General features: G+C 36.9%; 1 protein-coding gene across 1 annotated transcript in view; it reads left to right on the top strand.

Annotated features, from left to right (window-relative positions):
- The window catches only part of SPATA9 (spermatogenesis associated 9), a 30,046-nt gene continuing 18,369 nt past the window's right edge, over nucleotides 2,510-14,186 (top strand). The window contains exons 1-2 of the mRNA NM_001177924.1: nucleotides 2,510-2,570; nucleotides 2,730-2,818. Coding sequence (NP_001171395.1) covers nucleotides 2,510-2,570; nucleotides 2,730-2,818 — 150 coding nt within the window. The remainder of the gene's footprint in view (nucleotides 2,571-2,729; nucleotides 2,819-14,186) is intronic.

Below are 14,186 nucleotides of genomic sequence, written 5' to 3'. Positions count from 1 at the left end.
AAATAAATAAATGAGAAAAAGGAAAAAAAGCTTTCTTCCTTTATGTCCTGAGATCTCTCTTCTTCGTGTTATACTTCTGCTGCTGCAGACTTATAGCAGGTGTTTCTTCAAGGAGTCTTGGTTCATTGCAGGGGGAAATTATATTAAAGCCTAGAATCTGTGTCCTAGAGCTGCTCCTTTTTACTGGGTTGGCAGTGTTTCTGGTGGTTTCAGTCTGTACAGCTAGAAGAGATAATTTTTTAAAATCATGAGTTTATGATGATGTGCTCAATTGTTTAACATTACAGTGTCTTATTTTTGTTCTTTGATTTTGTAATTGAATCTTTTTTCTCTTATCCTGAAATTCTTTTTTTTTTGGTCTTTTTACCTTTTCTAGAGCCACACCCATAGCACATGGAAGTTGCCAGGCTAGGGGTCAAATCGGAGCTGTAGCGGCTAGCCTACTCCAGAGCCACAGCAACTCGGGATCCAAGCTGCATCTGCAACCTACACCACAGCTCATGGCAACGCACGATCCTTAACCCACTGAGCAAGGTCAGGGATCAAACCCAAAACCTCATGGTTCCTAGTTGGATTTGTTTAACTGCTGAGCCATGACAGGAACTCCTTATCCTGAAATTCTTGATACCTAACATTATTAACCTCTAAATGTGTTTATCTTGAGTTATGAGGAAAATAATTTCAAATAAAAAAAACAATATCAATACTTCCAAGAAAATGCTGAATGAAATGTAAAATGACTTTCTAAGAGTTCTCTTGTGGTACAGGAGGTTAAAGACCCAGTGTTGTTACTGCAGTGTTTTGGGTCACTGCTGTGGTGTGGGTTTAGTCCCTGCCCTGGGAATTTTCACATTCCACAGGTACAGCCAAAAAAAAAAAAAGTCTTTCTAGTTCTTTTTGCTCTTGGAATGTTCTAAACTGTGTTCTAAAATCACTCAGAAACCTCTAATTTGAAAAGATAAATGTACCTCAATGTTCATAGCAGCACTGTTTACAGTAGGAACATGAAAGCAGCCTAGATGCCCATCAGCAGTTAAAATGTCAACATTTTATGACAATTGACCCAGCAATCCCATCCTTGGGCATATATCCAGACAGAACTTTCCTTGAAAAACAAACATGCACCCATATGTTCATTGCAGCATTAATCACAATAGCCAAGACATGCAAACAGCCTGAATGTCCCTCGACAGATGCATAGGTTAAGAAGATGCAGTATTTATACACAATGGAATATTACTCAGTCATAACAAAGAATGAAGTAATGCCATTTGCAACAACATGGATCTTCTTTATCCAGTCCTCTGTTGATGGATGCATATGCCCAGGAGTGGGATGGCTGTGTTATATGGTAGTTCTTTATTTAGTTTTTTAAGGAACCTCCATACTGTTCTCCATAGTGATTGCACCAATCTATATTCCCAGCACTAGTCTAGGAGGATTCCCTTTTCTCCACACCCCCTCCAGAAAGGGTGTAATTATCTTAAACATTAGATTCATGATGGAGGGAAGTAGGTTCTTTTAAGGTTCAGAAAGATGGTTGTGCTGTGAAGGAGAGTATTCTCAGGCAGATTAGGACTAAGGACATTGTGAAAGCTGAGGATCTGGCAGGCTTCACAAGCTAAAGGAATCCGTTGATGAACATTTCTCATTTCCACATAGTTCCCCTGAATAGTGCTCCAGCAGCCACTTTTATGCATGCTGGAAAACAAAACAAAACACTAGCTACAAGTAAAATATAAAAGTTTAAAATTAAAATGGTATTTAAGTTAACCAACTCACCTCATCCACACTGAAATATAACCAGGTAGTCAGTCAAGTCTGGATGATACACAGTTCTTCCCAATTTTGGTAAAGGGGAAATAATGATCATTTGAAGTGGGAGAAAAATGAAGTAAAACAAAACAAAAAAGTGGGAGAGTACGAGAATGGACAAAGATGAAGAAGAAAAAAAGGTTGAGCTTTTAAAGGAGGCAAAGCAAAGATTTTGAGATTTTTTTCCTGGGCCTGACCTAGTGATCCTTGTTTGGGTAAAGGAAAAACAATCTGTTCAAAAGTCTTTCTGAATTAACTGCTGGTATTTCTTTTCCACTTGGCGTCAAATATGAAGCATTTTTTTAAAAGCAGATGCTGACATTTTTCCAAGGGAGCTTTGTTCTCAGGTGATCCAATAATTGAAGTATCACTGCAGAAATTGGGACAAAATTCAATTCAAATTGCAGATCTCCTTAGTGTGGTTCATTTTTCAGTCCCCTTTCTCCTCTCCTTGTGCATCCAAACACACTCTTCCTCCTCTCACTGCCAGAGTGATTTCAGAGGATTCTGAAACAAGTTCTCAGAGCCCCCATTGTGCAGTAACAAAGAATTCTGGCAGTGAGCTACAGGTTCTGTCCTTGCCTCCTTTCCTGAGGGGAAGGCTGCCCTCATCCCTCACTAATGGTAGGGTAGGACAAGCAGTGCCCAGGCCTGCAAGCTTGCTGCACACAAGGAACTCAAGCAAGAGTTCATCATGCCAATCAAACCTGTTGGGTGGATATGTGGGCAGGTGTTGAAGAACTTCTCTGGAAGAAGTATGCACCATTGTCTTGTAAAGGGGTTATGGATGTGGTTATGGGAAACTGGGAATTAAATCCCCAAGGTGGATCCATTGTTCCATGTTCTTTTAAATTATGATTAGTTGATTTTTAGTTAAGATTTTTTTTTAATCCCTTAACTTCTTTTTGTCTTAGTTGAGGGGATCCAGAAAGTAATCATGGACCTTTTAGATGAATTTAAAGATGAATTCCCTACCATCCTAAGATTATCACAGTCTAATCAGGTAATGTGATTTTATAACTTTGAAAAGGATTATTAAAAGTATATTTTAATATCATACCAATTATTTAATTCATGATTTTGAGATCAGTACTTGAATCTTAGGAAGACATTACTTTTACCTCAGAAAAACACATTTCAACTTTTATCCACTGGGAGGGGTCTTTGGAAAGCAGAAAGATTGTGGACAAGAGCGTGAGGTAGATAAATTAAGTTTAAGGACAGTCACTACTATTAGATTGGAAATCTAGCTCCAATACACAATTATAATGTAGTTTACTTAAGATTTCCTTATTGTAAAATCAGAAAAATACTAGATATACTTTAAAATTTATGTAAATTAAGTCAGCAAAAAATAATTGATAATAAATTACAACAATGGAAAGAATGTTTATTGTGGAAAGAAAATAGTGATATGAATTTAAACAAAGTGTATATGTATAGGTTTTATCTTTTTTTTTTTTTGCTATTTCTTGGGCCTCTCCTGCTGCATATGGAGGTTCCCAGGCTAGGGATTGTATAGGTTTTAAATGTCTGTTCCAAAAAGGGTTTTAGAAAAATGTTGGGAGTGAAAGGAGATACATAGAGAATGGCAAAGACATTTAGTTAGGAAAAAGTAACCTCTTGTTTAGGGGACTCATGTAACCTGATATACTCAAAAATACACAACTCGTAATGGAAAAGTGTTGTTTCAGTCATTTTGGCCACAGTTGGAATAGAATACGTTGTAAGTTACAAGGTACGGTAACAACCTGCTTATCCAGAAATCAGACTTTTGGCCATGTCAACATGAAGAACATAGCAAAACCATGGAAGTAAACAAAAAGGCTCTGTGAGTAACGTAGTAATCACAAAGTCTGTGTATTTCATTCCAAAGGAGAGATATTTGAGCTGCCTTTAACCATTCATTAGGCATTAGAAATTTAATAAATACTTTGCCTGGGACCTGCATGGAGGAATACAGACATAAACACAACAGGGTTCCTTCCGTCATGGAGCTTAATCAAATGGAGACAGGGCTGTAATAAGTAATTGCAATGGAATATGGTGAGAGGCATATGTAATTTAGAGGAAGGAATGACTCTACATAGGATAGTCAGAGAAAGTGTTTTTTTTTTTTTTTTAAGGAAAAAAGATCCTTAAACTGAGTCTTAAGGGATGATAGGAGTTTTCTAGGTGAAGAAAGGGATAAGCTAAGTGGGTAGGAACAGGAAGAATATTCCAAAGAAAGCACTGTCATACCAAAAAATAAATAAATAAACAACATAGCATGTTTTCAGAATGTCAAGAACATTTGAATAAATGGTATCAGTCTTGGGAAGAGGTGGTACTAGAGTGTAAGGATCTGGATGCACATTAGTGGTCAGATGGCATCTAGATGATGGTTGGCTAAGTAGGAATAGGATAAGTCTTAAAAGCTTGGGAGGGCAAACAGGATTTTATAATTCCATATCTTAGTCTTAGTGTCTAATTACTTCTCCTTTTTGTATTCCCTTAGTCTTGGTATTAATTCTTTTGAAACATTAGAGACTTTTCTTGGCTATACTCTGAAGTATTAAGGAGAGAGATGGGCAGGTGATCATGCTTGGTCTAGGATGTAAAATAGGGCCAGCACAGTAGTGGCAGTAATTACTGAGAAAACCTCAGGAAGCCTAGGCCTGGAAAGCCTATCGCCTCTTCCAAGTTGTGATTCTCCCACCATTGCCAACATTAGAAAACTGCATTTTATTTAATTAAAGAAGTTGCCATTTGAGTAATAATAATTAAAAAAAAGTTGCAACTACCCTCTGCACAGCCTCATTATCACTAGAGCAAAAAGTTAGCTTTATGGTGCAATAGATTAATATTTTGATCCCCAAAGAACTCTAAGTTCCTATTTTCAACTCACTGAAGTCATTTACTTATAAGATCTATACCCCACTCCAGAGAAGAAGATAACCATAGTTAAAATTACTTTATTTTTCATTTTCAAAGCACATGTATTGTTCTTTTTTCAACATTTGCTTTGAAGAATGTGTTGCTGAGATTGGCAGCAAGCCTAAGTAGTTAGAGGATATTGTAACATATTAAAGTTTCTTGCTCCTCAAAAAATAAATTATCCAGAAAACAATGCTAATACTCCTTTATTAACTAGATTATTTTTATTTTTATTTATTTATTTATTCTTTTTGCTATTTCTTTGGGCTGCTCCTAGGGCATATGGAGATTCCCAGGCTAGGGGTCTAATCGGAGCTGTAGCCACCGGCCTATGCCAGAGCCACAGCAACTCGGGATCCGAGCCGCGTCTGCAACCTACACCACAGCTCATGGCATTGCTGGATCGTTAACCCACTGAGCAAGGGCAGGGACCGAACCCACAACCCCATGGTTCCTAGTCGGATTCGTTAACCACTGAGCCATGACGGGAACTCCCTAACTAGATTATTTTTAAAGGTCAGATTATAAATGCTACAGATTTTGTTATTTCTAGCATGGTGCATAGTTCCCAAACATACAGAAAAGAATGGTTTTAAGAATACCTAGAGAACTTTATTATTAGGTTGTATTTTAAACTCTAAATTTTGTGATTAGTATTTAAACTTTTTAAAATTTAGGCACTTATTTATTTAGGAAAGACCATGTTGCTGACCTGGAGCAAAAAAAGAAAAAAGATTTTAAGGGAGTGATGGTAGAATTTTTACAGAGGGATATATCCAGAATAATGATTGTTAAATGGTTCTTCATGGCAAAAGATTTTGAAGGACAGTTTTTTTTTTGTTTGTTTTGTTTTGTTTTCTGGAGCTGGGAAAAGTTAATTTTTTTTTTTTTTTCCTGGAGGTGGGTCTTGGTTTCTGAGGTCATGTATTTTCTACTCCCTCCCTCCCAAACACCAATATCCTCAGTATCCACATCTTTTAGTAAAAAGTAAGTTTTTAAGGTTTACACTTGCAAATTGCAAATGATTTCCACGTGAGGGCTTTAAAATATTAAACCTTTAAATTTGAACAGATGAAGAAGATGCATGCTACAATTAGAGAATTTAAAAATTTTAGGAGTTTTCAGCATGGTGCATTGAAAACAAATCTGACTAGGAACCATAATGTTTTGGGTCCAATCCCTAGCCTCGTTCAGTGAGTTAAGGATGTGGTGTTGCTGTGAGCTGTGGTGTAGGTTGCAGATGCAGCTAGGATCTGGCATTGCTGTGGCTGTGGCATAGTCAGGCATCTGTAGCTCTGATTGGACCCCTAGCCTGGGAACTCTGTATGCCGTGGGTGCCGCCCTAAGAAAATAAAACAGAAACAAAAAAATTTTTTATATCAGATGATCTTGAATGAAAGAAATCTTTTATGGTAAATAAGGTCAATTTTTTTTAGTTTCTTTTTTTTTTTTTTTTTTTTTTTTTCTTTTTAGGGCCACACCCACAGCATATGGAAGTTCCCAGTCTAGGGATTGGGAACAGCCACAGCAATGCCAGATGAGAGCCATGTCTGCAACCTGCACCACAGCTCGCAGCAATGCCAGATCCTTACCCCACTGAGCAAGGCCAGGGTTCGAACCCTAATCTTCATGGATACTAGTTGGGTTCATTACCACTGAGCCACAACGGGAACTCTGAGTTTTAATTATGAAAGGTGGTTATATATTTTATTCTGTAATTATCTTGCACCTAACTGTATACTACAAAATTGGGGATTGCAGGTAGAGCATATTAGAATCCATGCAAAAAAAAAAAAAAGAATCCATGCAAAGATTTGGATTTTACATCTGTAGATATATTTTTCTGAATTCTCTATGCTTTTTCTTTTTTTAATTTGTGAGACAAAAACTGCTGCTGTTACCAAATCATTTGCTTGCAAGCCTAATGCTGAGACACTGAGGTTTATAGCAGAAAAAGGGTTTATTCACGAGGCAGCCACGTGAGGAGATTGGAGAACGAATCTCATATCCACCTCCCCAAAGGCAAGGGTTGGGATATTTATGGGTGAAGAGTATAAGGTGGTTGGAGGTGCAGCGAAGGTATTTGGAGGTAGGAAAAAGATGAGGAGATGTCTGTTCTATTCAGGCATATCCAAGTTACATACTCCCTCATGGATTGCAAATTTAGAAAGTGGCTGTGTTAGCATAATCTGAGGATGGAGCTTTTGGCCCTCTGATGTCAAAAAGTCACCTATACCTATTACACACCTATTACAATCAAATACTGCATCTTTTGTGGGCTGAATTGAATGATCAGTGATCTGAACTGGTTCTATGTTCTTGAAACAACCATGACTATGGTGACCCATATGTCAGAGGTGTTATCTCTAAGGAGTGGTTAAAGGAATCTTGTGTTGTATTTGTTTAAGCTACATGAAGCTTGGAGGGTATGCAATTTGCAGGAACAATGAAGGCGAGCTCGGTCAACGAAGGCAGATTACACAGTTTTTTTTTTTTTTTTTTTTTTTTTTTTTGCTCTTTATTATAAGACCTACACCACAGCTCACGGCAACAGTGGATCCCTGAACTGCTGAGCAAGGCCAGGGATCAAACCTGCATCCTCATGGATACTAGTCGGATTTATTTCTGCTGTGCCACAAACGTAACTCCCTAGAAATTTTTTTTTTTTTAACAAGCCTTTCCCTTATCTGCTCTTCTATAAAACAAGCTCAAGAATAGATATTAGTCATTAGTTTCTGTTAATCCACAGTTTCAGGGTGGGCTTTTTAACATTATGGATCACAGTCCCACTGGGGATGCACTAGTGATGTCTGGAAATTACTTGTTATTGGTATTGGGGTTCCTAAGTATAATGAGAGTAGAGCTGTAACTGTAACTAGAGTGTTCTGTAGTTCAGTTTTGTTTGTTTGTTTTTTGTCTTTGGCAACTTGTTTCTTGTGGGACACTATCGTTACTATGAAAGTTGAAGAGTACATTGTGCACTGAAAGCTTTCTGGGTGGTTTCTGATTCAATATTCACTATATATTTTCCAATATTTCTCAATATTAGCTTATGTTTCTCTGATATCTTCCGTTCTTCCTTCTTCTCCCCCCCCCTTCTCTTTCTTTCTTTCTTTTTGTCAGCTGCACTTGTAGCATATGGCAGTTCCCAGTCTAGGGTGGAATTGGAGCTGTAGCTGTTGGCCTTTGCCACAGTCACAGCAATGCCAGATTCGACCTGCATCTGCATTCTACATTACAGCTCACAACAACGCTGGATCCTTAACCCACTGAGCAAGGCCAGGTATTAAACCTGTATCCTCGTGGATACTAGTTGGGTTCTTAACCCACTGAACCATAATGGGAACTCCCTCTTCACTATTTTTCATTCATTTATTAAAATAGATATATTCATAGAGCACCTACTATGTGCCAGACACTGTTCTAGTCACTGGATAGGTATCAGTGAGCCAAATGTTTATAAAATGCTGCTGCCATAAAACTTATATCCTAGAACAAACAAACAAACTTTCATCCTAGTCTAGTAGAAAATAAATAAGGAAAATAAACTACATATTATGTTAATGGTAGGTCTCAAGGAGAAGAAAAATACAGCAGAGAAGGGATATGAAGTCGGGGTAGGGATAGGGAGAACAATTGATGGGTAAGGTAGGATGACTAAGAGGGTCTTAGTAAGAAAAGAGATTCTTGGTTTAAGACTTGAAGGAAATGAGGGAACACACTTTGGTATCATCGAGGAATCAATTGGAATAGTTAGTTTATAGTTCTTCAGAAGGGAGTATACTTAATAGGTCCAACAAATAATGAAAGAGGGAAAGGAAGAGAGAAAAGCAGTAAAGTCAGAAAGGTAAAGAAGCAGCAACTTTTGTAGGTCCTTGTAGACCACTGTATGTACTTTGGCTTTTAGACTGAGTGCACAAGGAAACCACTGAAGTGGTGGAGCAGAAAAGCAAGCTCTGGTCTGACATTAAATTTTAATTGTCTTATGTGCTGAGAACAGAATGAATGTAGGCAAGGAAGGAAGCAGGGAGGCCATTGAAGGGGCTAATTTTCAAATCTGGAGAAGAGATGGTGGTGGTATATAAATACAATGGACTGAATGTTGGTACTGGGGCTAGGGATAAGTGGTCAAATTCTTGGACTATTCAGAAAAAGAGTTGAATAAGATTTGCTGACGGGCTGGTTTTATGAATGTAGGGTAGTAAAAAGCTGATGTTACTCGAAATTGGAGTTCAGCATTAAATGTGCTGATGATAGAAAAATGGTCGTGGTTCTAGAAAAAAGAAAAAAAGAACGCAGAATAGAGAAATCTGGAGCAAGATTCTCGAACCATTCTGATTAACTGATGCTGAATTTCTTTTGGTAAATGGTCTTTAAGTACCTTTATCTCTGAGGTGTTTTTTGGTGGTGGTTGGGAGTTGGACTTTCTTTTCTGACATTTGGTGATATGCTCAGATGATGATGACAAAGAGAATCATCTGATTTTTGTTTTGTTTTGTTTTGTTTTGCTTTTTTAGGGCTGTACCTATGGCATATGGAAGGTTCCAGGCTAGGGGTCGAATTGGAGCTGCAGCTTCTAGCCTGTGCCACAGCCACATCAGATCCGTGCCACATCTGCGACCTACACCACAGCTCACGGCAATGCTGGATCCTTAACCCACTGAGTAAGGCCAGGGGTCGAACCTGCATCCTCATGGATACTAGCCAGGTTCTTAACGTGCTGAGCCAGAGTGGGAACTCCAAAGAGAATCATCTGAATTTTCACATTTTGCAACCAATTCTAGGATGCTTAGGCCAAGAGTCAAAAGAGAGTTAAAAGACAGAGAGAGACAGGGACAAAATGAAGACTTCTTAATTTGGGTTCAACATTTAAGTTTACACATGTGGTTTGGTAGGAAAACATGTAGCATAGATAATGGACAGAAAGGAAAATTTCATACCTCGAATAAAGAGGGAAAGCCTTTTATTTAAAATTTTTCTTCTAGAGGTAATTTAAAAAGTAACTGACTGAAGGTAAGAGTGAGCTGGAATCATCATCATAAGCTGGTGACTTTTAAAAAAGAAAGTCACATTATACACTTAAGTAACGTAAGTAGCCTCTCCTCTGTTGTCAACTTTGTATTCTTCAGTGCCATGAAGAACCACTGAACATGCAATCTGGTGCCCAGATTTGATCTCTAACACTTCTTCCTAAAAACAGTAATGTTCTTGGGAACAAGTTTATTCCACGTTTTGTGGTGGGGAAAAAAATGGGGTCAGAAACATTTTGTTAAGAATGATAATTCTTTCAGTTATCTAGGAAAATATCAAAAAATGAAAGCTTTTTAAAAGAGAATTAAGTCATCACATTGTAACCATTTGAACATTCAGGGCAAACAAAGATGGTATTAATTAGGAACAGGTTGAGTCTGTTGGAAAAAGCCATGCACTTACAAGGAGACTAAAATGAGAGAGAAAACACAAAGTGGGCTAAAACATTATTATATTACTGAAAACTTTTTTTTTTTTTAAGGGCTGCACTTGCGGCATATGGAAGTTCCCGGGCTAGGGGTCAATTAAAGCATTATTACAAAGCACACTTGAACTTTTAAAAATGTTGTTTATTAAAAGAATAGATAGGAGTTCCTGTCATGGTGCAGTGGTTAACAAATCCGACTAGGAACGATGAGGTTGTGGGTTTGATCCCTGGCCTAGCTCAGTAGGTTAAGGATCTGGTGTTGCCATGAGCTGTGGTGTAGGTTGCCGACTTGGCTTGGATCCCGAGTTGCTGTGGCTCTGGCATAGGCCAGCGGCTATAGCTCCAATTAGACCCCTAGCCTGGGAACCTCCATATGCCTTGAGAGCAGCCCTAGAAAAGGCAAAAAGACCAAAAAAAAAAAAAAGAATAGATATATAATATATATGTATAACTAAATCACTTTGCTGTACACCTGAACCTAACACGGCATTGTAAATCAATTATACCTTAATGAAATGTAACAATTAAAAAATTAAAACAATTAATATGTCTGTAATAAATGCTGTATTTTGGCCAATACAAATTATATGAACCTTATAGGACCATTTTGATTAACAGATTATCAAATACAGATAGGCTTATTTTTCTACAGAGATTAAAGTTTAAAAAGACAATTTTGTAAAAAAGGGAAAGTTGAATGGCCCAATATAGTATAGTGTTTGGCAGAATGCATCAAGATTGGTTAATAGAAATACATGTATAAAGTCGGTGAATCCAGGCTGACACATACCGATCACCAAGATTTTGTAAAGAAACTGACAAAATGAGCAGGAAACTGCAGAATGTTAATGTTTTGCAGCTGAAAAAATGAAGCATCATGAAAACACTGAATGACTGCTTTGACAAGGTTTCAGTTAAGGTGGAACTGTACACTCCTGTTTCCCTGGCAAAATAGCCCTCACCTTCTGATTACAAATTATAATGAGAGAAAACACAGTACAGTTGGCCCTAGTATCCAGGGATTCAGCCGACCTCAGATTAAAAATATTTAGGAATACAATTCCAGAAAGTTCCAGAAGGCAGAACTTAAGTTTGCCACATGCAGACATCTATTTACGTAGCATTTACATTGTATGGGGCATGATGAGTAATCTGGGGATGATTTATAGTATAAGGGAGGATGTGCATCAGTTATGCATCATTATATGCAAATACTATACCATTTAATAGTATATGCATCATTATGTGCAAATACTATGGCATCTAATATAAAGGACTTAAGCAGCCATGGATTTTGGAATCCTTGGGGGTCCTGGGACTAACAAATCTTCCTGGGATGCCAGGATGCTGAGGGATGACTTTAAATTGTAATCAGAGGTAAAACCAAACTTACTCTAGTTGCTCCACCTTGAGGAGTTGGGAGGAAGAGTCAGTGCAGCAAAGCATAAGATCACAAGAGAAATTGAATCTATACATGCAGAAACTTTGGATACTGCAAACAGTGTGGTTTCTTTTCAAGGTATGCTTGCAACCAGCATAGATAATAATATCAAATGATTGCACCTGTGTGTTGTTTTGCTTGTTCTACCTACCATATAACTGCTTGTAAGGATTGTTGTGCTCTAAAGTAGCTTGGAATTAGAGCAACTCTAACAGCCCACAGCTTAGATTGTATCCTTTATTGTTCTGTTGACTAGGAGGTTTAAGACCACAGGTGGGCTAATGGGACCTTTTCAGTATAGTTAATAAATTAAGCCACAGCAAGACACCAGACGTTGCAGAAATACATCCTCTTTGACAAGCTAGAATGGCTTTTGGTTATCTCCAGTGACAAATGCTGACGAGTAAGACAAATGCTAAACTTTAATGACAAAAACACATTAATAAAATTATGACTTCAGAATAAAAGCTGAGGCATTGCAAATAAATATACAGCATGTTAGCTATTAAACAAATATATGATGTTTGTTGTAGACCAAAAAATCCATTTAAAAGATGTTTGCACTTATATATTTGGATTCAGTAGAGATTCAAAGTTGCTTATTTATGTTATTAACCAACTCTTTCCTCCAAGTTATATACTAAAAAGCCAGAATAGCTCATAAAATTACTTAAGTTAATAATGGAAATTTATATTTGTCTATTGTTTGGAATGCAGTCTAACTACATTGTAAGTAATTTTCTTGTGTTCACTTTCTGCTAGAACAGAGAAAGAACTATATGCCATGTGTTTTAGAAATGCTACAATTTTTTTTCCATCCGAATGCTCATAGTAGTTTTGAATTTTGTAAGCTTGTTTTATTAGGATTTTTATTTATTTTTCTTTAAACTGGACAATGCATTGCGTATGTATGCTATCATTTAACATTTAAAAATTTAAGGTAAATTGTGCATTATGTGTTACTATATATGCTATATTTTGTATACCAAGATGTCCACTCTCACCACTTTTATTCAGCATAGTTTTGGAGGTATAGCCACAGCAGTCAGAGAAGAAAAAGAAGTAAAAGGAATCCAAGCTCAAAAGGAATAAATAAAAATGTCACTGTTTGAAAATGGCATTATACTGTAAATAGAAAATCCTAAAGACAACACCAGAAAACTACTAGATCTCATCAATGAACTTAGTAAAGTTGCAGGATACAAAATCAATATATAAAAGGCTGTTGCATTTCTGTACACTAACAACAGACTATCAGAAAGGGAAATTAACAATCCCATTTACCCTCACATCAAAAAAATAAAATACATAGGAATAAACCTAAGGAGGTAAAAGATCTGTACTTAGAAAACTGTCAGACATTAATGAAAGAAATTGAAGATAATGCAGAGAGACAGAAAGATATACTGTGTTCTTGGATTAGAAGAATCAATATTGTCAAAATGACCATACTGCCCAAGGCAGTCTACTGATTCAGTGAAATCCCTATCAAAATACCAATGACATTTTTCACATGACTCGATCAAATAATTTTAAAATTTATATGGAAACCCAAAGACCCCAGATAGCCCAAACAATCTTGAGAAAAAAAAGCAGACTTGGAGGAATCACGTTCTCTGACTTTGGGCTATACTACAAAACTACAGTAATCAAAACAGTATGATATTGGCACAAAAACAGACATACAGATAAATGGAACAGGATAGAAAACCCAAAAATAAACCCACACACTTATAGCCAATTAATCTATGACAAAAGAGGCAAGAATATACAATGAAGAAAAGATTGTCTCATCAATAAGTGGTATTGGAAAGACTGGACAGCTACTTATAAAAGAATGAAACTAGAACATTCTTTTGCACCACATACAAAAATAAAATGGATGAAAGACCTAGATGTAAGGCCAGATACTATGAAACTCCTGGAGGAAAATATAGGCAGAACATTCTTTGACATAACTTGAAGCAATATTTTTTTGGATATATCTCCTAAAGCAAAGGAAACAAAAGCAAAAATATAGAAGTTGGACTTGATTAAACTAAAAAGCTTTTGCATAGTAAAGGAAACTGTTGACAAAACAAAAAACCTACTGAAGTGGAGAAGATATTTGCAAATGATTTGACTGATAAAGGGTTACTCTCCATCATATACAAACAGCTTATACCACTGAACATTAAAAAAAACCCAACAACCTGATTTAAAAATTGGCAGAATAACTGAATAGACATTTTTCCAAAGAAGTAATGCAGATGGTCAACAGGTGTATGAAAAGATGTTCAGCATCACTAATGATCAGGGAAATGCAAATCAAAACCACAGTGAGATATCACCTCTCACTTGTCAGAATGACTATGGTCAAAAAGAACACACATAAAAATGTTAAACCAAAACCACTAAGTTGAACGGATGCACCCCAGTGTTCATAGCAGCAGTTTACAATTGCCAAGGAATGGAAGCAACCTAAGTGTCCATCAAACAGATGAATAGATAAAGAAGCTGTGTATATATACAATGGAATGTTAGCCATAAAAAAATGAAATTTTGCCATTTGCAGCA

This window comes from Sus scrofa, chromosome 2, assembly GCF_000003025.6.
Source record: "Sus scrofa isolate TJ Tabasco breed Duroc chromosome 2, Sscrofa11.1, whole genome shotgun sequence".
NCBI lineage: Eukaryota > Metazoa > Chordata > Mammalia > Artiodactyla > Suidae > Sus > Sus scrofa.
This window is presented reverse-complemented; position numbering and strand designations above follow the sequence as displayed.